At 35.5% G+C, this 24,848-nt stretch overlaps 2 protein-coding genes across 2 annotated transcripts; both read right to left on the minus strand.

Annotated features, from left to right (window-relative positions):
- Window positions 1–12,127: 12,127 nt before the first annotated feature.
- On the minus strand, window positions 12,128–13,073 carry LOC119055625 (olfactory receptor 52E8). The gene is given in 4 exon segments (XM_037153869.2): window positions 12,128–12,298; window positions 12,300–12,335; window positions 12,337–12,431; window positions 12,434–13,073. Coding segments are annotated over 4 exon segments (936 nt in total). The 5' UTR covers window positions 13,068–13,073.
- An 8,295-nt stretch (window positions 13,074–21,368) lies between these two features.
- LOC119044643 (olfactory receptor 52N4-like) lies at window positions 21,369–22,275 on the minus strand. Its single transcript, XM_037139103.2, is given in 2 exon segments — window positions 21,369–21,447; window positions 21,449–22,275. Coding segments are annotated over 2 exon segments (906 nt in total).
- Window positions 22,276–24,848: the final 2,573 nt, after the last annotated feature.

Below are 24,848 nucleotides of genomic sequence, written 5' to 3' on the forward strand. Positions count from 1 at the left end.
ATATTAGCTTTGTTTACTCAGTTTTAGAGACTTAATTATTCATGGTGATACGATGAGTCAGAAGTACAATTGTGGGTTTTTCTAACAATTGTGTAGAGAAGTGTTTTGTTGCTCAGGTCAGCTTGACATTTGCAGTGAGTCAAAAATGCTCAAGAACAAAGAGAAAAGTCTGCTCTTCCAATGAGAGGGAATGTGGAATATGTTCTTTCAGGACTTGGTGGGATCCCAATGTACTGGTTTAAATATTAACCTTATCTAAAATATAACCCAGGCATGTGCCCTGACTGAAAATCAAACCAGTGACTTCTCAGTTCACAAGGCAGTGCTCAATCCACTGAGCCACACCAGCCAGGGCACTTTTTAAAAATAGATCATTATTTATTTATTTTTGGCATGTGTGCTAAGCTTGAAAATAAAATGTAGTCATACTCAGTAATATAAAAGAAGGCAAAAAAAGGAGCAAAAGACAACAAAGAATATATATGAGAAATATAAACCAAGTAAAAAAACTAAAATATAACATGTTTATAATCATATTAAATATTAACAAATAAGTGTCGGCAAGAGTGCAGAAAAAAAGGAACCAGTTGGCATTGTCGGTAGGAATGCAGAGTGGTGCAGCCACTATGAAAAGCAGTATGGAGATTCCTCAAATATTAAAAATAAAATTATCATATAACCCAGCAGTTTCACTTCTGGATATTTATCCAAAAAAATGTAAACACTCATTCAAAAACATACATGTTTTAAAGAATAAAACTGAGACTAACCAAAGCAAGGAGAGGGATAATGGGGGGAAATAACAGAAAGTCTACCAAGGAACATGTATAAAATACACATGGACAAAGTCAAAAGGGGTAGGTTCTAGTGTGGGAAGTAGGGACTGGTGGGGTGAAAATGGAGACAACTATACTTGAACAACAGTTGAAAATTTTTAAAAACATGCATATGCCCCAAGTTCCTTGCAGCATTATTTACATTAGCCAAGGTATGGAAAGAACCAGGTGTGCATTGACAGATGTATAAAGGAGATACATATATAAAGTGGAATATTACTCAGCCATAAAAAATAATGAAATCTTGCCATATGTGACAGCATGGATGGACATAGAGGGTGTTACAGTGAGTGAAATAAATCAGAGAAAGATAAATATGGCATTACTTCACATATACGGCCTATAAACAAAACAAAACAAGTGAACAGACAAACCAAAACAATAACAGACTGATAAGCACTAAGAAAAAACAGATGATAGCCAGAAAGGAGAGGGGTGAGTGTGGGTTAAATAGGTGAATGAGGATTAGAAAACATACTAAAATATTTCTGGACTTGACATAGGAAAGATGGCAGTACTGACATAGGGTTTGTAAAAATTATTCTAGTAAATCTAATTCTGTTGTACTGTAACGTGTAAGTTAGTTGTGGAATATCAGTTCTGTTTCACCGAACTTCCTTTCATTATGGTCAATGTCAACAAATAAAAGTGCCATCTTCTTGTATCTTTATTGAAAATATCAAACATATTTTTCTTAAATTATCTTAATTTATTGAAATATATCATTATTAAAGAAAGTAATTTTATGAGTCCATAGAAACATTGGGTTTTCTATTTATCAGCCTTTAAGTGAACATAAATGTGCTCAAGATTACATGGAAAACCAGACTTATAAAGAAGATCCTTCAGATTATTTTCATAATATCTCTGAGCTGATAGACCTTAACTTTTATATCAGACTGGAAGGTGAGTGACAATATACAACATATAATAGAGTTACTAATATTCATTGGGCCTGCACTCCAAATGAATCCCTATTTTTAAGTGATACTACATAAAAAATTCCATCTACTTAATGACATACTATGATCACAGACTCAGTGGCAATCAGTGCAGATCATAATAAAATACATCAGATGTGCTAAAAGAGTTCCTGTCCACCAAACCAGCATTGTAAGAGATGCTAAAGGGACTGTGTAAAAAAGAAGAAATATAGAGAAAGAACACAGGAACAAAGAGAAAAATGGCAATGAATAAGTACCTATCAATAATAAACTTAAATGTAAACAGATTAAATGCTCTAATCAAAACAGGGTAGTTAAATGAACAAGAAAGCATGACTCACATATATATGCTGTTTACAAGAGTCACACCTCAGAACAAAAGATATACACAAGCTGAAACTGAAGGCATGGGAAATGGTATTCCATGCAAATGGACATAAAAAAGAAGCTAGTGTAGCAATACTTATATCAGACAAAATAGATTTTAAAACGAAGGCCATAACAAGAGACAAAAAAAGATGACTGCATAATACTTAAGGGAATAATCTAACAAGAAGATATAATAAATGTAAACATATGTACACCCAACATAGGAGTACCTAAATATATAAAGAAAATCGTGGAGGACTTTAAGAAAGAGATTGACAGCAACACAGTCAGTCGCTGTAGGGAATTTTAACACCCCACTGTCAACAAGGGATAGATCTTCCAAACACAAAAATCAAGAAGGATATTGCAGCATTAAACAACACTCTAGATCAAATGGACTTAACTGATATTTATAGAGCATTTCACACCAAAGAAGCATTCCGACAAAAAGAGATAAAAGCCATCCAAATTAGAAAGGAGAAAGTAAAACAGTGATTTTTTTTGCAGATGACATCATAGTGTACATAGAAAACCCCATAGGCTTCACAAAAAAAATTACTGGACCTAATAAGAAATTTGGCAAAGTAGCCAGATAAAAAGTAGCCAGATGGTTTTTTTTGTTGTTTTATTTTAATTGTTGCTCAAGTAAAGATTTTTTGCTTTTAACCCCTATCCCAGCCCAACCCCCAGGTCTCCCCACCTCCCTCCTGTTTCCAATCCCCCTTGTTTTTGTCCATGTGTCCTTTATACTTGTTTCTTCAAACCCTTCTACTTTTCCCCTGAAATTCCCTCCCCTCTGCCCTCTGGTCACTGTCCCCCTGTTCTCTATTTTAGTGTCATTGGTTATATTTTTCTTGTTTGTTTGTTTTGTTGATTAGGTTCCTGTTAAAGGTGAGATCAGATGGTATTTGTCTTTCACCGCCTGGCTTATTTCACTTAGTAGAATGCTTTCCAGTTCTCGATGGCATTTTTGTATACCAACAATGAAATATCAGAAAGAGAAAGCAAGAAAAATTTTATTTACTATAGCAACAAAAATATAATAAAGTACTTAAGACAAAATCATAAACAACCTGTTTACAAGATTTTTAAAATGTTTACAAAATCATAAACAACCTGTACTTGAAAAACTGTAGAACACTGAAAAAAGAAATTGAGGAAGATACAAATAAATGGAAACATATGCCATAGTTATGGATTGAAAGAATTAACATCATTAAAATGTCCACACCATCCAAAACTATAAATTCAATGCAATTCCTATTAAAATACCAATGACATATTTCACAGATAAAGAACAAATATTTCAAAAATTTATATGAAGCCAAAAAGATCCAAAATAGCTTCAGCAATTTTGAAAAAGAAGAACAAAGTAGAAGGGATCACAGTACCTAATATCAAACTATATTACAAGGTGACTGTAATCAAAACAGCCTGGTACTGACATAACAGACACATAGATCAACAGAAAAGAATAAAGAACTCAGAAATAAACCTATGTCTCCATGGTCACTTAGTATTTAACAAAGGGGGCAGGAGCATAAAATGAAATTAAAATAGTCTCTTCAATAAATGGTATTGGGAGAATGGGACTGGTACATGCAAAAAAAAATGAAACTAGACCACCAATTTACATCATACACCAGAATAAATTCAAAATAAAGTCTTTATTCAGAATAAAATTGTAATGTAGAAGTCCTTGCAGGAAACATAGACCATAAAATTTCATAATTCCCACATAGCAATATTTTTGCCAATATATCTCCCCGGGCAAGAAAAACAAAGAAAAAAATAAACAAATGGGACTACATCAAATTAAAATGCTTCTACACAGCTAAAGAAACCATCATCAAAATAAAGAGAACTGACTGTAAGAGAAAACATATTTGCCAGTGATACATCGAAAAAGAGCTTAATCTCCAAAATATGTAAAGTACTCATACAACTCAATACCAAGAAGACAAACAATCCAATTAAAAAACTAGACAAAGGACTTGAATAGATATTTCTCCAATGAGGACATACAGATGGCCCATAAACATATGAAAAAATGCTCAACATCACTAGCCATCAGAGATAAAATTAAAATCTCAATGAGATATTACTTCACACCTGTCAGAGTGGCTATCATTAATAAATCAAAAAACAACAAGTGCTAGCAAGGATGTGGAGAAAGGGAGACCCTAGTGCACTGTTGATGAGAATACAGACTGGTACAGCCACTGCAGAAAACAATATGGGGACACCTTAAAAAATTAAAAATGGAACAGCCTTTTAACCCAGCAATTTCACTGCTGGGAATATACCCTAAGAATCCTGAAACACCAGTTCAGAACAACTTATGCACCCCTATGTTCATAGCAATACAATTTATAATAGCCAAGTGTTGGAAACAGCCTAAATGCTCACCCACAGATGAATGGCGTCTGGTATGAGACGCCAAGATGGAGGCATAGGTGGAGATGCTGTGCCTTCTCACACAACCGAGTTTAGAGACAACAAAATTTTAGCAACAAAAAACACAGCCAAAACGCAGAAAATTGAACTTTTTGGAAGTCTGATAGCAACGAATTCTTCAGCCGGACCGGTAATAGGGGCAAAGCCAGCAGCTGGCAGAGCAGGGTTGCACAGAAAAACTCGGGCAGATGGACTCAGGTGTGCTGATCCCAGATGTAGGGTTGCAACGGGCGGACCCAGTGAGCAACAGGTGGACCCAGCAAGGGCACAGGGCAGCAGGCTGACCATGGTCACACTTTCACCTGCAGATAGACCGGTGAAGGACTGAGCAGTGAGACCGACCTGCTGGCCCCAGCAGCAAGAAGCAGCAGAGGGGTCAGAAGCAGTAGCGGGGCTATTTCCCAGCTCTGACCCCGCCCCCACATACAGCGTCACAACTCAGCGACCAGGGCGGCCCCGCCCTGGTGAACACCCAAGGCTCTGCCCCTCATACATAATAGGGGCTATCTGACCAAAACCTGGCTCAAGAACTCAAAGCCCCAGAGCCCATAACTCTAAGCAACCAAGAACTAGCCAAACTTTCAGATGCACAGTTCAAAACGCTGGTGATCAGGATGCTCACAGAACTGGTTGATTTTACTCATAAATTAGAGGAACACATGAAGGCTAAACTAACTGAAATGAAGGGATTGCACAGGAAACCAATAGTGATGGAAAGGAAACGGACTCAAATCAAGGGAGTGGACCAGAAGGAAGAAAAAAATGACCAAACAGAAAAATATGAAGAAACAAGAACTCAAAAAAAAATGAGGAGAGACTTAGGAACCTCCAGGACATCTTTAAATGCTCCAACATCCAAATTTTAGGGGTACCAGAAGGGGAAGAGGAACAGCCACCAGTGGAAAACTTCTTTTAGCAAATAATAAAGAAGAATTTTCCCAATCTAGCAAAGGCAATAGACTTCCAGGAAATCCAGGAAGCTCAGAGAGTCCCAAAGAAGTTGGACCCAAGAAGGAACACACCAAGGCACATCATAATTACATTAGCCAAGATTCAAATGAAGGAGAGAATCCTAGAAGCAGCAAGAGAGAAGGGGACAGTCACCTACAAAGGAGTTCCCATCAGACTGTCAGCTGATTTCTCAAAAGAGACCTTACAGGCAAGAAGGGGCTGGAAAGAAGTATTCCAAGTCACGAAATCCAAAGACCTACAACCAAGATTGCTCTATCCAGCAAAGCTTTCATTTAGAATGGAAGGACAGATAAAGTGCTTCTCAGATAAGATCAAATTCAAGGAGTTCATCATCACCAAGCCCTTAGTACATGAAATGTTAAAGGGACTTACCTAAGAAAAAGAAGATAAAAAAGATGAACAGTGAAAGGACAGCAAACTCACAGTTATTAACAACCACATCTAAAACAAAAGCAAATTAAAAGGACAGCTAGTTCAGGAGCAGAAACGTAGAAATGAAGATGTCATGGAGGGTTAGTAACAGGGGAGTGGGAGGAGGAGAAGGGGGGAGAAGGTACAGAAAATAAATAGCATAGACGGTAGGTAGAAAATAGATAGGGGGAGGGCAAGAATAGTATAGGAAATATAGAATCTAAAGAACTTGAGACATGTGGTCATAAACTAAAGGGGGGAATGGTGGGGGAGGGTGTGTGCAGGGTGGAGGGAAATGAAGGGGGAATAGAACAACTGTAATGGCATAATCAATAAAATCAAATAAAATTAAAAAAAAAACTGTGGTACATTTACAAAATGGAATACTATGCATAAAGAAAGAAGAGATTCCTACCCTTTGTGACAGCATGAATGGAACTGTAGACTGTTTTGCTAAGTGAAATAAGCCAGTAAGTGAAAGAAAAATACCACAGGATCTCACTTTTTAGAGGAACCTAATGAACAAAATAAACTAATAAACAAAATAGAAACAGAGATGTAAAAACAGGGGACAGACTGACAGCTAACAGAGGAAAGGGGGAAGGGGGAATGCTGGAAAGAAGGAGAAGAGATTAGCCAAAGAATATGTATGAATGACCCACAGACATGGACAATGGTGTGGAAATTGTGGGAATTGGGGGGAGTGACCTGGATGGAGGACGGCAAAGGGAGAAAATTGGGACAACCGTAATAGAATAAACAAGAATAAAAAAGGTGGTACAGATTTAAAAATTATTAGGATAAAATTGTTCTTAAGAGGCTTTCATTTTTTATTTTGGTAAATGTTTTATGTTCATTTGAGAAATGAAAACTCTACTGTAGAGTTGTTGGATGGTGTTTTCTGTGTAAACCAGTTAGGTTAGGTCCCTTACTGTGTTCAGATTTTCTATAGCCATTTTGGTTTTCCTAACTCTTTTTTCTTCCATTACTAACAGGATGTTTTAAAATATCCAACTGTTGATTTCCCCTTCCAGTCCTATCAATTTCTCCTGTTTGTATCTATAATATTAAGCACATACAGGTATAGGTATTTTGTATTTTACTAGTGAATTGCTGCTGTAATTATGAAATATTGCATTTTATTACTCCTAATATTTACTGTGTTTCTAGTGCTTCAATTAATTCATTAATGAGTTAATTAATTTAGGAGTCATTAACATACAGTGGTATTTATGGCCATTTATACTGAAATGCATAGAGGATGAGTGAAAAAATGAAATAAAACTGAACCCAGGGATATGAAAGAAAAGCAGAGGAAAAATAAAATCAAATAGAATTATAGAAAATGTTCAGTGAATATAAAGAACAACTTGGAATTTGTGATGTGTTCTAGAAATTAATGAAAAGGAGAGTTTCTAGAAAAAAGAATTAATCAATTATATTCAATATTGTTGAGAGCTAGGACAAGATGGGCATGGAGAAGGACCTAATAGATTTAGTGACATAAAATTTATTTATGAAATTGACAAGAGCTATTTCAGTGATCTGAAGAAATAAAAGACATTCTCAAGAAAGCCAGAAAGAGGTAAGAATTATTTGGGATAAGTAAAGAGAATGAATACTGGCAATTTTTGAAAAAAAAATTTGCTATCAAGATGAACAAGAGGAATCAAATATACAAGATTGATTTTCTGAAAAAAATTATTGTTTTGTGCATTTATAAAATAGTACAAGAAGTATAAAATAGAAGTTAATGAGCATAAATTAATAACATCACAGAAAATTAATGTGAATTCTTAGAAGTTGGACCAAAAAAACAACTCTGCAATGTTCTTTATGATATCTGTGACAATGCTACAAAACCATTATTTTTGTGGTCTCTTACCTTCATGTTAATTTAGAAAGAACTTGAATATTATACAAAAAAATGTTTTAGTAATTATCTTATTTTCTTTCTAATCTCAGAATATCAGTAACTATTGCTTTTCATAACTTTGTACTTATAGAAACATTTATTATAATGTTGTATAACTTTCCTCAATAGTCCTACTTCTTCCTCCTAAGTGTGCATCTTTTGAAAGTCACCTTGAAGAAAACAAACAACCCACTAGTTTGGAAGAAAGCAGTTATATGAATGGCTCATGCTAGGCAAGATCTGATCAAATGCTACATAACTGGGCTTTAAAATTTTATTTTTATTTTTTATTGTCGTTCAAATTTAGTTGTCTCCATTTTCCCCCACAACTCCCCTCTTCTCACCTGTTAATCAAATTATAGAGGTTTCAAGTGTACAATACTATAATATGTAGTCTGTGTATGCTTCTTATAAGACACCCAGAGACTTAATCTCATCACATGTATAATGATTTAATAATACACATTTTACTTTAATCTTAAAAAATTGTTGAGAAGATGTGGGGGCTTCCACCTGCAGAGCCCCCCTGGATGAGAATAAGTCTACCAAAACATGATCTGCTTGGGGAGGAGAGGTGGCCAATCTCTCAGAGAACAGCCTTGAGCCTGTTCCTCAGTGGGCTTTCATTGGATTCAATTTGCACAGGAACACAGGTAAAGCTCATCAATCATCATTAGGTAATAATGACCAAACAATAGATAACATTTAAAAAACTATGAAGGCTTATTCTGAGTCAGGGTCAGAAAACTTTAGGAAACAAATTCATTTCATGCTTCGGCCCTTATCAGAAAATTGAGGACTTACAGCCAAGATGGAGACCATCTCCATCGCACAACCATGTTTAAAGACAACAAAGTTTTACTAACAAAAACGCAACCAAAACATAGAAAACTGAACTGTATGGAAGTCCAACAACAATGAACCATTCATCCAGACTGGTCAGAGGGGCGGAGTTAGTGGATGGCGGAGCTGGATCAAGAAAGAAAAAGTGGCCAGACTGACCCGGGAGCGCAGGCAGCGGTTGACAGATCCCAGGTGTGGGGTGGCAATGGGTGGACCCAGTAAGGGCATAAAGTGGCTGGCTGACTGTGGTCACACATTCACATACAGATAAACCAAACGAAGGAGCGAGCAGTGAGACAGACTATATAGGCTACAGCCCCAGCAATGGGAATTAAAGCCTAAAAGCACCAATTGGAAAAACTTTCTGGGTTGAGGTGCAGGGAGAAGCTCCCAGGCTCACAGAGAGTTTGTTGGAGAGACCCACAGGGTTCTGGAGGGTGCACAAGCCCACACATCCAGGAGCCAGCACTAGGGGGGCCCAGTTTGCTTGCTCTTATAATTTACTTGGGGAGAATTTTCTGTATGATGTAAGATAAACATCAAAATTCATTACTTGTCATACAGCTTTCCAATTGATCCAACAATTTTTATTGAAATATCATCTTTTGTCACTGTTTTGCAATGTTATCTCTGCCATAATGCAGGTAAATGTACGCTTGTGTCTATATTTCTTGGCTCTGTATTCAGTTTCACTGGTCTAATTTTTTTCTGTATTTGAACAAAAACCATACTCTCTCAATTGCTATAGCTTTACATAGGTCTTTGCTATAGCTTTAGAACAGGTCTTGTTTTCTGGCAGTGTAAGTATTCAAACTTTGTTCTTCAGGAAAAACTTGGCTATTCTTGAAGATATATATAATATATGGTCCATGAGTATGATTTCATTCAAGATAGTCTAGATTATGCTGAGGTAACACCCACCTCCATCCTGAATTTTAGTGTATTAAAAATAAGAGGTTTAATTCTTGTTTATACTACATAACTAATGCAGGGTTTGGTGGTAAGGAAGAACTTTATTGTCGTCACTCTGGGATCAATTCTGATGAAGGCACCAGAATGTGATATGGCATTGTAGTAAAGACTGAAGGTAGACCTGGCTTGGTGACTCAGTTTGTTGGAGCATTGAAGTGTGCACCAAAATGTTGCAAGTTCAGTTCCCAGTCAGGGCACATAACTAGGCTGTGGGTTCAACGCTCAGTCAGTTGGCAGTAAGGGCAGCAACCCATCGATGTTTCTCTCCTTCTCTCTCCCTCTCTCTTGTAAACCAATATGTGCAAGGATTTAAAAAATTTATAAATAACAAATAAACCCTCAGGGTACACAAGAGCAGGGGGAAAAATGGAGAAGCACACAATCACTCTTAAATATTTCTTCTCAGAATTGACACTGGTCAGATTACTTCTACAAATATGTTATTTGCCAAAGCAAGTCCCATGGCTGAGTTTAATTGCCAGAGTCTGACACATAATTATGCAATGTTTTCAGAAGAAAGAGAAAACTGGAAATGCCAGTAAGCACAAGTAATGTCTAACTTAAGTGTGCCAAACAAATTATTTTTTAATTTTTATTCTCTGGTTACTAAAACATATATTTGCAAGTTGTATATTCTTTCTCAAAAGTCTTCAGAAAACTTTTTCTTACTGTGATTATTTTATCCAAGGCTCACATTATTTTAGATAATGATTCTAATTTTTATATTTATTTACATCTGAATATTATATTATTTTTACTTTTAAATGTACCAATAGCTAACCTTTGTTATCTATTTTGATACATAAAGCTTTCTTACCTTATCTTAAAGTCAGGAGGCTTTGAATACATAGGCAAGCTTTATTTAATTTGTCTGATGTCTGTTTATTAGATTTTGGCCTGTTAGATTTTCTCAATAGAAAAAAAACACTGTAATCTATGGATATTTTAAAGCATATATGATATATAAATATCAATGCTATCCTACTCACAATATTTGCTAGATTAAACTACAAGATTTTGCAAGTAATATCTCATACATTTATTTTTTGACATTTCACGACCATGTATTAGAATTTCCATGCTTACAAACAGATAAAAGTCAGAAGTGTTAAGTGAAGTAAAAGAGATAGCATATCTCTGACAGACTCCCTTGAACATAGTTTCAAATAACATGTCCTTTATGGACTAGGTCCATAATTTTCCACATGGTTATGTTAGAAAGTGAAAAGAAGTCAAACACATTTCTAGTTTTGTGTGGCTATCTTCAGCATGTTGGCCCAGTATTTTGAATATTTATTGAATATTAATAAAAGGTTTCTAAAATGCTCTGCCCTGATATATATTAATATGCAATCCTACAGCATAATGTGCTTAGCCTTAATAGCCTACTTCCCCCAATTTTCCTTTTTCCCCTTTTCTTATTTTTATTGTTGTTCAGTTACAGTTGTCCCAATTTTTCCCCCATTGCTCTCCCCTGCCCCGCCCATCCCCTTCTCCCTCAGTCAGTCCTCACCCTTTTGTCCATTACCATGGGTCCTTTACACATGTTCCTTGATGACCATTTCTTCCTTATTTCCTCCGCTATCCCTCTTAGAACATAAGATTCTCTCCTTTCATCAGCCTATCACCAAACAGCCATGGTCAACTTAACACATGTAGAATTAAATTACCACTTATTTAATGAACATATCTTTTAGAATTTTGCGTGATTATTCCTTGCTCTCCTTATTTAATTTCTAAATGTATACCATCTTCTGTTTTTCCAGGTGCCAGGAACCAAAATTTAATCATAATTTGTTATGGAGAGATTTTTCTGACTCACAGTTTACGCATATGAAAATGCAAATATTGAGAGTAACCAAATTATAGAATTCACATAAAAATACATGTGTTAATATAAGTAAATTATTTAGACCAGTATATGCTAATGAGTTAAATAATGTTACTGTTATTGTTTTGGTAACCCTGTCACAAAACCTTTCTGCAATCCCTGAACAACTTTTATTCTATTGCTTTGATATTCCTTCTGGTGATTTAGAAACTGGTCCAATTTAAAAAATACCCTACTTAGTAATCTACCTCTTACTGCTAGCCGAATTTTCAGATGACTCATTTAACAATCCAAAACATCAACTTATGGTCTGAAAATTTCTGACTATAGTAACTACACTAAATGGCTATCTTGATTATCAAAAAATATATAAATATAAGCATTTTATGAAAGATGCAAACCTTAAGATTATAATACTATAATCAATAAATTTATTATTCTTCTTAAAGCCAAAGGACTATAGAATTATCCTTTCACTCAAAGAATTATTTGACTTTGCACCCTCTCTCCTTTTTAACCCTTTTAATGAACATTTAGAGAAAATATGAATATTAAGTCATTCTAACACCACCAATGTTTACCCATCTTTTAAAAAAATCCTCAAAACACTCTCTCTAATCTGCTTTGTCCTTACCCCATAGATTACAGGATTGAGGGCTGGTGGAACTACCACATATAGATTGGCTAAAAGGATGTGGATATATTGGGGGACATTGTGGCCAAAACGGTGTGTCAAGAAAGAAAAAAAATGCTGGTGTGAAAAAAGCTAATATAACACCAATGTAGAGAGCCACACGTGTTGAGGGCTTTAAAACGGGCTTCCCAAGAAGGCAGGCAGAAGACCGCATAGAGAATCCTGGCATAGGACAGAATAATTAGAGCACATCCAATAATAAAAGAGAAATATTGCCAAGACCAAATATTATGTTGACTTTGATGCTGGCACAAGCCAGACGGGCAATGCCCATGTGCTCACAGTAGGTATGAGGGATGATATGATGCCCACAGAAGGGCAGCCTCAGGAGAAGAAACACTATCGGGAGCACCATGTACAGGCTCCGCAGAATAGCAATGCCTGCAATAATGCTGATGACATTGCTGGTGAGGATCATGGTGTAGCGAAGGGGTTTACAAATGGCAATGTAGCGGTCAAATGCCATGGCCACCAACACAATGCTCTCCATAACAGTGAAGAAGTGGATGAAGAACATCTGGGAAAGACAGCTTTCAAAAGATATCTTCCTGAGGCTGAACCAGAAGATTCCCAGCATTTTGGGGATGGTGGCTGTGGACAAGCCCAGGTCGATGGAGTCCAACATGGCCAGGAAGTAGTACATGGGCTCATGGAGACTACGCTCAGTCTGGATCACAAAGAGGACAGCAGCATTGCCCAGGAGTGCAACAAGATACAGGAAGAGAAAGGGGAATCCAATCCAAACATGCACATCTTCCAGCCCAGGGATGCCCAGCAAAAGGAATGAAGAAGGATGCAGCTGGGTGGCATTAGGGAAAGACATTCTTTCTGCCACAGGTGGCTGCCGTGTGTATCAGAGACAATTACTGACTTCCCTTAGAGATTCTTGCTCCAATTCTCTTTTTTTTCCTGTCCCCTGGCAAAAAGCAAAATAACTTTGTAATATTCGTGTTCTCCCACTCAATGTCATCAACTTTTCTGCTATCCTTACCTGAACATCAGATGACGCTAGGATTGAGTCAGTCTCACTCTTCCCCACATTGTTTAACCCTCATAAAAGGCTGACCAAGAACAGAGAGACAAGAATATCCATCAAGTCAATAAGAAAGTAAGGAGTAGAAATAATAAAGGCTTTTCTATGTATCTTGTAATGTTACACATATTGCAATGTATCTTGTAATGTTACACATATTGATACAAAGTATTTTAGCATATGGAATCAAACCCAATTTCTATTGAAAAATTGGTGACCATTTATATATGCTCATGGACATACATATCTATACATAAGTATGTATAGATTTGTGTGTGTGTATGTATATACATTTGACAGTATGCATACTTCTATATTATTCTAAAATCAGAGGCCTCAAACTTAGCTGTTTAGCTTATTAGAAACTATTATTGACTTCCCATTAGTGACTCATACTCCTCTATCCATTTGTGCTGACTCCTGACAAAACACAAAAAAGCATTTTAATCCCCTTTTGTTCCTATTCAGAAAGAAGATTAAACAATAATTTTTTCAACAAACACTGTTCTATACTTAAAATTATTTGAGGGACTAATCTTAAATATTCTGATCAGAAAAAAAAGGAATGAATCTATAAATGGCTTTGTGTAATATGGACATTTTGATGATATTAATTCTTCCAATCCAAGAACACAGTATATGCTTCCATTTATTTGTGTCCTCCTTAATTTCTTTCTTCAATGTTATGTAGTTTTCTGAGTAAAGGTTTTCACCTCCTTGGTTAGGTTTATTTCTATGTATTTTTCTTGTTGCCATGCAAATGAGATTTTTTTTCTGATTTCTGTTTCTGATATTTCATTTTTGGTGTACAAAAATGCCTTCAATTCTAAATACTGACTTTGTATCCTTTTGTCAAATCCACTTATTAGGTAAAGCAGTTTTTTGTGGAGTCTATAGTTTTCTATGTACACTATTGTGTCATCTGCAAATAGTGACAGTTTTACTGTCTCCTTCTCCATTTGGATGCCTTTTGTTTCTTTTTCTTCTCTGATAGCTGTGGCTAGAACTTCCAATGCTATGTTGAATAGAAGTGGTGAAAGCAATCATCCTTGACTTGTTCCTGATCTTGGAAAACTTTGGGTGGGAATGTAGATTAGTGTAGCCACTATAGAAAACGTTATGGAATTTCCTCAGAAAAGTAAAAATGGAAGTGCCTTTTGACCTGGCAATTCCACTGCTGGGATTATTCTAAGAATCCTGACACACCAATTCAAAAGCACCTGTGCACCTCAGTGTTCATAGCAACATAATGTACAATAGCCAAGTGCTGGAAACAACCTAAGTGCTCATCAGTAACTGACTGGGTCCAAAAACAGTGGCACATTTACACTATGGAATACTACACAGTAGAAAGAAAAAAGGAGTTACTACCCTTTGCAACAGCATGGACAGATCTGGAGAACATTATGCTAAGTGAAATAATCTAGGTGGTGAAAGACAAATGCTTATAATCTCAGCTGGAAGTGAAACCTAATCAACAAAAAAATAAGCAAGCAAAGTATAACCAGAGATATTGAAACAAAGAACAAACTGACAGTAACCAGAGGGGAGGGGGATAGGAGATTATTGGGGAAAAGGGGAAGGGCCAGCAAGGAACATGTATAAAAGACACATGGACAAAGCCAAAGGGGCTAGGATCAGGGTGGGAGGCAGTGAGTGGGGGGTTCAGGAAACAAAGACAACTGTACTTAAACAACAATAAAAATAAATAAGTAAGTAAATAAATAAATGAATAAATAAATAATAGGAAAAAGGAAATGATACTTATGTCATGTGAAAGGAATGATAGCTAAAATTATGTTGGTAATTATTTTCTAATGTAGAAATTTATTAAATCAACATATTGCACACATTGAACTTACATAAGGTTAGGTGTCAATTATATCTCAATTCTTTAAAAAATGAAGGAAAAAAGATTAAATACATTCTTCATATTCTGCTAGCCTCTCCTGAACATCATGTGAAACCAAGAATACAGCCAGGCAACCCTGATACCTCTTTCTCTGATAACATAACAATCTAATATAAGGAAGAGCAGGCAGAATAGTCTCTTTGTTTTAATGGAGATTAAAACTCTGGCCAGAAATAAATGGAAAGAATAAATTTGATATCTGATATTATTCCACATATTTTTGCTTAATGTGCATTAAGAGTTCATTGGTATTAGTAATCTAAACTATTATTCTACTAGAAAAATCTAAAAACCCCAAAATGTACAGTGTATATTACTGTATGCATGAGTGCATGTGTGTGTATGTTTATGCACTTTTATGTGTGTCTGTGAATACTAGACAGCCTGATTCTTAGAGAACAATAAACTGTTTATCTGTTTTTATTTGTGTGCCTGAAAACATTTCTGTCACATAAAATTTCTCAATTTAAAATGCATAAATAGATTGACTGATTAAGAAGAGACAGAACAGCTAGCAAATTTTTAAATTAACAACAGTTTAGATCATAATTTGCTTCTGGAAAAATAGTTTCATCAGATTTAGGAAATGAGTAATAATAAGAAGAGATAATTGACAAAGGATATCTTGTAGTTATGGTGAAACATGAATTTAGAGATCACCTTAATCTAGATAAATGTACCATTTAAAAAGTGTGTAAGTATTCACATCGAGTAAAGAAACTATCCAAATATAAGTCAGATGGGAGTGGGAGACAAAACATTCTAGGCTTGGCAACTTTCTAATAATTTATGCTTTTTATTTATGGAAAGAGGGAAGAATCATTTAGGATATGCTAAAATTTAGTTCCTACAAAGATTCTATTTTAGTTGTCACATCTTTATATATGAAAAGATGAATTATTAAGTAATTTTGTGTTATAGCACTCATCCAGAATATATGAAAATTCTGAACTTATAGCAAATTAAACACTTGAAGCAAATGGTGAGGAGTTTATTGCTGTATAATTTATTTGGGAAAACTAGTCATTCCAAAGATGTTACAGTAGTTAAATATAATGTGTACAATTATGCGGAAAGCTTTTATTCAAATTTAGGAAAACTTGGATGTTGGGGAAAGTCAAAGTTGAGAGCCTTCCATCAGATATGAAAGTAGGAACAACCTTCTTTAAACTCATGTCAAGAAAAATTCCTTTCTAACTGTGCACATTTGAAACCTGTGACAATCAGCAGTGATGAGAGATAATTTTGCAACTTAGAAAATTTTATCAGGAAATATATATTGTGTATATGTCTTTGTGTGCATAGAGTTGGACTGCTAGGGTCAGAGAAGAGAAAACTGAAAGTTCTCAATTTCGTAATTTGAAAATTATCAAAGATAGTATTGTGTCTTTAATTAGTGAAGAATATGTAACTTAAGAGGAGAAGTGACTCCTCTATGTATCATAATTTATTTAGCAATTTGAACACAGTTTTGAATAAAACTGGTCATATATTCTCAAAGAGATGACTGAGTAGCAAGGGTGATAAAATTCTAAAGATGATATTTGAAAATTGTACAGTAAGTACGATGCAGAAGTATGCACACAATGTTGTAGATGAAGAGATGGGTCAAGAAAAATTCCAAGGAAGAGGTTAGGCTAATATTAAGACAAAGAAGAAAATAAGTTTTATTCTAGGTGGAATGAAGAGCAAGGACAAAGTGAAAATAAAAGAACAGTGACCAGTCAAGACATAGAAAGGAAATCTGTCATCCTCTCAATTACCTCATCCAGAAATTCAGTAGATTAATAACCAGACTCCTAATTGTCTGGTGTCTTGATCACTCTTGGTGTTTCATAACAGTAGAAACTTTTAAAATAAAACATGGTTATGCTGCAAGAAAATCAACTTATCCTATTTCTTTATGTGGATTTTCTAGGAGGGCTTGAAAATTGGTACTTCCCTCCTCTCTGAGAATACATTTTCAGTTGGTAAACATTTATAAAGTAACCAATCACTAATCACTCTATAATGTATACTGACCTATTATTTCAGTACATCCTCCATCTCTGCTGGGTTTATCAATAAGACTTGGTCCTTTGAACTCATTTGACCTCCTACCTCTTAGGAGACACCTGGGATTAAGTATATCCAGCTACCCAGCAGTCATTTCCTCAATACGGTATCTTCTCATTCTATGTTATTCCACCAAACTCTACCACACATCAGATACCCACATTCCCATTTTCTGCAACTGGTGATCATAAGAGGAGGATATAATGTACACTTTCTTTCTTATCCTTGCTTAATCTGAAGTCTCATGGCCATCAACCATCTTTTTATCAGATGCTTCAACATCTTAACCGTAGGTCTTATTTTCACAACAGTCTATTCCTCAGAGCCATGTTTTATGATTCACTTAGTTATTTACAACTTTATCATTCAAAGCATTTTTGATCACCTTTACTATACTTAACACAGTTCTAGAAAATAGAGAAAATTTATCCTTGTTTTCAATCTTTTTATTTACATTTTTGTGCCTACACACAGGGTTAGAAGTGATAACTACATCGATACTGGGTATATTGGTGTATCTCCTTTCATATCAGCTTTTGCCTTTTCATTTTGTATGTGAGGTTATGCACAGTCACAGGACTAATACAGGTAGGTAAAGGTGCAGTTTCAGGAGCTGATGGGTGCATTCTCTCTTCATCTCGTTTTCCTTATTTTCACTTTTGTTCTGTCTCTCCCTACTATCTTGGTATAAGATTATAACCTTTTGCTATTTTTACAACCTAACCATAATATGGCTTACCTTGGTCTCCAAATCTCTAAGAAAACTCCATTAACATTTTCTTGCCATGCCCTCTATTATGCTGAATAGGAGGTATTTATGGTTTTATTACAACTCCACTTCCCCCAGGGATGAAAACTAATAGTGTCTTAAAGATATAGTCCCAGAGAACTGTCTTTATCTAACCTATCTGGAAGCTCTCAGGAAATTCCCTCTCCCAGGATGCATCTTTATTTGGCCTGACTCAAAACTCACTAACTGTGGACAGCCTTTTCCCTGGGCTTAATCAAAACAATCAATAAAAATTGTTTAACATACCAACTTCTTGAAGCAGGGATGAGAGTTGAAACTAGGAACAGACTGACCAAAAAACTTTTTATTGTTGTCGAAGTACAGTTTCTTTATTTCACCCTCTTCACTCCCCCTGCCCCACCCATCTCTGACTCCCACCCTTTATCTTACCCTCTTAGGCTTTGTCCATGGGTCTTTATACATGTTTCTTGACTGACCAAAAATGTAAAAGCACTGACTGGTGTGGCTCAGTTGGTTGGGTGTTGTCCCCTAAAGCAAAAGGTCATAGGTTCAATTCCCAGTCACAGTACCTGTCTAGGTTGCTTGCTCTGTCCCCAGTGGGGGTGCCTACAATAGACAGCTGATTGATGTTTCTCTCTCACATAAATGTTTCTCTTCCTCTCTTTCTCCCCCCCTTTCTCTCTCTCTAAAAACAAATAAATAAAAATCTTAAAAAAAAAACTTAAAAGGCAAACTTGAGGAATAAATTGACCACACAGAATTGTTCAAAGTTCTAAAGTATTCCTAAACTAAAAAATCACACACATGTAAAGGACTATGCAAGTGTCCAGTGAAGACCTGAGAAATCTCTAATCTGTCATCTCTGGTTGACCTTGAGGTACTAATATTAAAATATCAAATGTGGTTCATTCTACTAAAAATATATGGTGAATTCAAAAAGTTGTTTCACATACACATGAAGTGAGGTTTGTTGTTTATGTTACAGAATATGTATTTTCTCTTTTTATTGAAAAATTTTGAGTGACATTGGTTAATAAAATCATACAAGTTTCAGGTATATAATTCTATAATACATCATCTGTATATTATATGTGCACCATCCCAAGTCATTACTGCTTCCATCACCATTTATCCCCCCTTTACCCTCTTCTGCCTCCCATGCTGTCCATCTTATAATCATCGTAGTGTTTTATGTGTCTATGAGTTTTTTATTTGCTGATCCCTTCACATTTCCCACCCTGTACATGTGAAAACTTCAGAAAAATATTTCTATGTATATAGATAAAAATTATCAACAAAATATTAGCAAGCCAAATCCAACATTATATTAAAAAGGATTACATACCATGACCAAATGGGACTGTCCCAGGAACACAAGGTTTGTTCAATGTAACAGAATCAATTGATGCATTATATCACATTAATAAAATGAAGGGAAAAAATGATCCTCTCAACTGATGCAAAAAAATGACAAAATCTAGCTCTGTTTTGTAATAAAAACACTAAACAAACTAGAAATAAAAGAAAACTTTTTTAACATGATAAAGGGCATTTATGGATTAAAAAAACTACAGCTCACCTCATATTCAGTGATGAGATTGAAAACTTTGCCCCTAAAATCACAGACAGGAAAAGGATGTCTGCTTTCACTTCTGCTATTTAACATTGTATTAGAGGTTCAAGCCAGAACCATTAGGCAAGAAAAAGTCATTCAAATTAACAAAAAAGAAGTAAACTATCTCTATTTGTGGATGACACAATCTTATATATTAAAAAATTATATAGAAGTCACAAAAAATCTATTAGAACTAATAAACAAATTGAACAAAATTGCACAAGATGAACATACAGAAATTAGTTGTATTTCTATATACCAGCTATAATCAATCTGAAAAGAAAACTGAGAAAACAATTTTATTTACAACAGCATCAAAAACAATAAACTATTTGGAAATAAAGTTAACCAAGGAAGTAAAAGATTTATGCACTAAGAGCTACAAATCACTGCTGAGATAAATTTTAAAATACCTACTAAGTGGAAAGTCATCCCGTGTTCATGGATTTAAAGACAATGCTGTTAAAAATTCTTCCAAAAGTTATCTATGTACTCAATGTAATCCTTATCAAAATTTGGAAGGTAGAAAACTATGTTGAAACCTTGGTAGAGGTAGAAACTATAGGTAGAAACCTTGGTAGGTAGAAAATAGATAGGGGGAGGGCAAGAATAGTATAGGAAATATAGAATCTAAAGAACTTGAGACATGTGGTCATAAACTAAAGGGGGGAATGGTGGGGGAGTGTTGTGCAGAGTGGAGGGGAATGAAGGGGGAAATGGAACAACTGTAATGGCATAATCAGTAAAATATATTTTTTAAAAAGAAAATTGAGGACATTCTTATCAAAGCAGGTTTCACAGGATTTTATGCATTCTTTCTTGGCCTGATCACCTAGGGGAATAGCCTATTCCCGCCCATTCCTGGAGAGGCTGCACCACCCTCCAGCATTGTTTCAGGCTGAAGTCAGGCAGGGGAAGTAAGGCAGCCAAGAGATTAGGAGACTTCTTTACACAGAATGAGAACTCAGGCTGTGTCAAAGCCAAGGGGTGAGGGCCCATCACCCCCTTTTTTTATAAACCCCCCAAATCCTTCCCTTAGGGCCTCTTCAAGACCATGTCTGTCTTAGGTCATCCCTCCCTTAAGGAATCTTACCTCATTGGCTACCCAGTCATCTGCCCAGGGCCAAGTAGGATGAAGTAAGAGGGGGCAGAGATGGTGCCCCTGATATGAAGATAAGCTTTGTCTTCTTGGTGGCTTATGGTCCCAAGGTCTTTTACTAAGCCTTATCCATGGGGGTTTACAATTTCTGAAACCAGGCAGGGCAGTTTCCAATAAGAAAACAAGACTTTTGAGGGTAATATGAATATATAGAGCATTTTCCCCAGTCATATCAGTTATTGAACTGGAAATTCCATTCACAAATAAAAAACAGAGCAATTTGGGTCATCTGGCCACATGATTAGTTTTACTAGGTTCAATATTCTGAATAATTGCTCCAGCTCTCCATTAGTATTTTTCTCTCTTGGAACCTGTTATTATTGAGACTTTAGTTATACACAGAACCCAAAAGTAAAAAGCTCATGGGGAGGTTGATGTGCCAGAGAAATAATTTTGGAATTTTGCAAAAAAAATTAATGGGAATGGACTACTGATCACACTCACTTGCCAAGGTGAGAAACTGTCCTTGGAAAGTCTTCTCCCTAAGCAGATAGGGAGAAGCATTCTTTGCCTTTCTGTTCTATCCAAGGCAAATGTTCTTTTCATATGTTATGGGACTCGATGTCCTTAGATGCTGAAAGGATTCTTATGGCACAGTCTCATATCTGTTTGGTTTTCACCCCATAAACAACAGGATTCATAGTGGGAGGTAGGAGCAGATAAATATTGGCAAGATGGAGGGACTGTATGGCCCCCAAAACGGTGGGAAAAGAAGGAAAAAAAGGCTGGGCTGTAGGAGAAAACAATGGCACAGATGTGGGCAGTGCAAGTGCTCAAGGCCTTCTGCTGAGCATCTGCAGAGGAGAGGCTGACCACTGCCCAGTGGATCATGGTGTAGGAGATTGTGATGCACGGGATGTCAAAACCTTCAATCAGGAGTGCAATCATCAGACCATAGATGGCACTGACCTTGATATTTTCAGAAGATAATTTTGCTACGGACATGTGGTCACAGTATATTATATTGCCTCTGCAGTAGGGAAGGTTCTTGATGAGAAAAGTGCAGGAAATAATGAGCCTCACCCCTCTGCGAAAGGTAGGGAGTCCAACCTTTGCAATGACAAGATTGGTGAGGATAGTTGAGTAGTGCAGAGGGTAGCAGATGGCCACATAGCAGTACAACGCCATAAGCATGAGTACCCCAGACTCCATTCCTGTGAAGATGTGGATGAAGAACATCTGGACCAGGCATTCATCAAAGCTAATTTTCTTGAGATGAAACCAGAAGATGCAGAGGGCTTTAGGGATTGTACTAGAGCACATGACAATGTCTGTTAGGGAAAGCATGGCCAAGAAGTAGTACATGGGCTTATGCAGTGATTCTTCATAGTAGATGAGGTAGAGGAGTCCACAATTCCCTACCACAGCCACAACATACATGGAGCAGAATGGGAAGGAAATCCAGAGGTGCATGTCCTCCAGTCCTGGGACTCCATTAAGAATAAATGAGGCTCGAGTCACATCTGTTTGATTCAGCACAATTAAGCCAGTATGATCATTAATCATCTTATAGAGTTTATGGATCCTCCGAGATAGAAGAAAAGAAAACATCTTGGCTATTGTCACTGTCTTAATTTCTTTTGCCTTCCCCCCAAATATTTGTATGTCAAAACAACCCACTTTTCTACTTCTAGGGAATATGAGCATTAACATTTTTTAAACCAAGTAGATTTATTTCTGTATGTATATACACATTTATTTATCAATGTAGAAAAGAAATACTTTTTAATGATTAATAGTTGACTAGTTTTTCATTTTTTATTGAATTTATTGTTTAATAAAATCATGTAGATTTCAGGTATATAATTCTATAATACATCATCTGTATATTATATTGTGTGTTTACCACTTCAAGTGAAGTCTCCTTCCATCACCATTCACAACCCTTTCCCTTCTTCTACCACCCCCCCACTCCTCTGCCGCTGACAATTACAATACTGTTGTCTGTGTCCATAAATATTTCTTGTTTTTTTCTTTGCTTAATCCTTCCATCCTTCTCACAGCCCCTAAACTCCTCCCTTCTGACAGCTGTCAGTCTGTTCTCTGTATCCACAAGTTTGTCTCCACTTTGTTAGTCTATTTTGTTTTTTAGATTCCACATATAAGTGAAATTATATGGTATTTGTCTTTCTATGACTGACTTGCCCAGGTCTTTAGTTGACAAATGGTAACTATAAAAGATGAAGTCTTTGTTATTATTTTTCTGAAGCTATTTTAAGATATATATGTAAATATTAAAACTATACATATATCCCAATGAGAAATATCAACACAAAAAAATCATGAAACTTTAAATAAATTGTACATTTTGAAAAAAAATAGTAATGTCTTTTGCACATGAGTGATAAGAAGCTGGAGATGGAGCAAGATTATGACACATTTTATGGGTCTCTTAATAGCAGGATTCTCCTAAGAAATGGTTAAGCTGAGGGACATATGTTGGCTACCTGTTTTTCAATATCATATTAAAAATTTCAGGAATAAGAATGCTTTGATAATTCTTAAAATAAAGGTTAATGGCTATGATTTGGAAAGGACAAAAGAATTGTACTGAATATAAAATCAGAACATCCATGCATAAATCACTGTAAAATAAACAAAACATTTTCATCATAAAACAGAGAAGTCTAAAGATTTCTAAGTAAATTATTAAAATAGTAAGGTGACAACAAGCAGATCATATACATTGCTTTGAGCTGGTAAGGTCAATTATTTAAACTTCCCTATATAAGTCTCTCAATTTTATAAAAGTCTACATAAGCAACTCAAAGGGACACATAATTTAAAAAATAAACAGCTACAGGCAGTGATGTGCAATTGTCATAGAAAATACACACGAAATTTGGAGTTGATATATTAATTCCAGATGCTATAGAAATCAAAGGAAGATAAGGTAGGAACAACTTTTTTTTTCAAAATTCTAGGTAAAAGTCATCAGATGCAATTAAAATTATTTGTTTTAACCATGTCAAATGTACTCCATATTTAATAAGAATATTTGTGCCCTGGTTAGTGTAGCTCAGTGGATTGAGCACAGGCCTGCAAACCAAAAGATCGTGGTTCTTAGTATATCTTTTAAATATATTCCCAGTCGGGCTACATGCCTGGGTTGCAGGCCAGTTCCCAGCATGGGACGCATGAGAGGCAACCATACATTGATATTTCTCTCCTTCTCTCCTTCCCTTCCCCTCTAAAGATAAATAAATAAAATCTTTCAAAAAATAAGAATATTTGTAAACAAAATCATGGGGGAGCAAAGACATTCTTTAATAATTTATTCAAATACAGTAGGTATTAACATGCAAACTTTTCAAAATAACACTTAGATGTTATGAAAGCTCCAGCTTTCAATTTTATGCCAGTGTTTTGGTTTTAAGTTACCATTTGTGTTTACTAATCTGCATTTTAGAAAAACACTCAAAATATGGCGGTTCCAATTATATGAATAATATTTCCCCTAGGACCAATATTGCAATCCTGAGTTCATAAGTGTTTTAAATACACTTACAAATTTGTTAACAAATAGGTTTACAACATCATACACCTCAAACAACTGTCACATATATCAGTTACCAAAATATAAGTTCACATGTATACGGCACAATTAATTGCAATATTGGGAAGGTAAACTTTGTTTTAAAACATTGACACTTTTAAAACAAAGTTTACCTTCCCAATATTGCAATTAATTGTGCCGTATACATGTGAACAAAAGTAACTAAATAAAATTTAATATATAAAAAAAAAACATTGACACTTTTGTACTCCCCATTATTCTCTTTTTGAAAAAAAACTTTTAGTCTATAAACTCTTCCCTATCTACCTCAGTGTATCTCCTTGTGTCTCTAAATATTTACACACTTTTCCAGCTTTGTTTTTATTTTTTTTAACAAATCTTGATGATTCTGGAAAATGCTCAATTCTAAGTCTTAATATTTCCCCTATAATGTCTACTATAAAGTATATTCCATATGCTTTTTCATAAATCACTTAGAAATAGATTTGTTACAATAAATTTTAGGTCCCACACAGGTTCAATACATTTGGTAAATGGCCAGCTAGTGGTACAAGCTTAAACC

Source organism: Artibeus jamaicensis, unplaced genomic scaffold (genome assembly GCF_021234435.1).
Source record: "Artibeus jamaicensis isolate MK-2021 breed Jamaican fruit bat unplaced genomic scaffold, CSHL_Jam_final contig_1940, whole genome shotgun sequence".
Classification (NCBI taxonomy): Eukaryota; Metazoa; Chordata; class Mammalia; order Chiroptera; family Phyllostomidae; genus Artibeus; species Artibeus jamaicensis.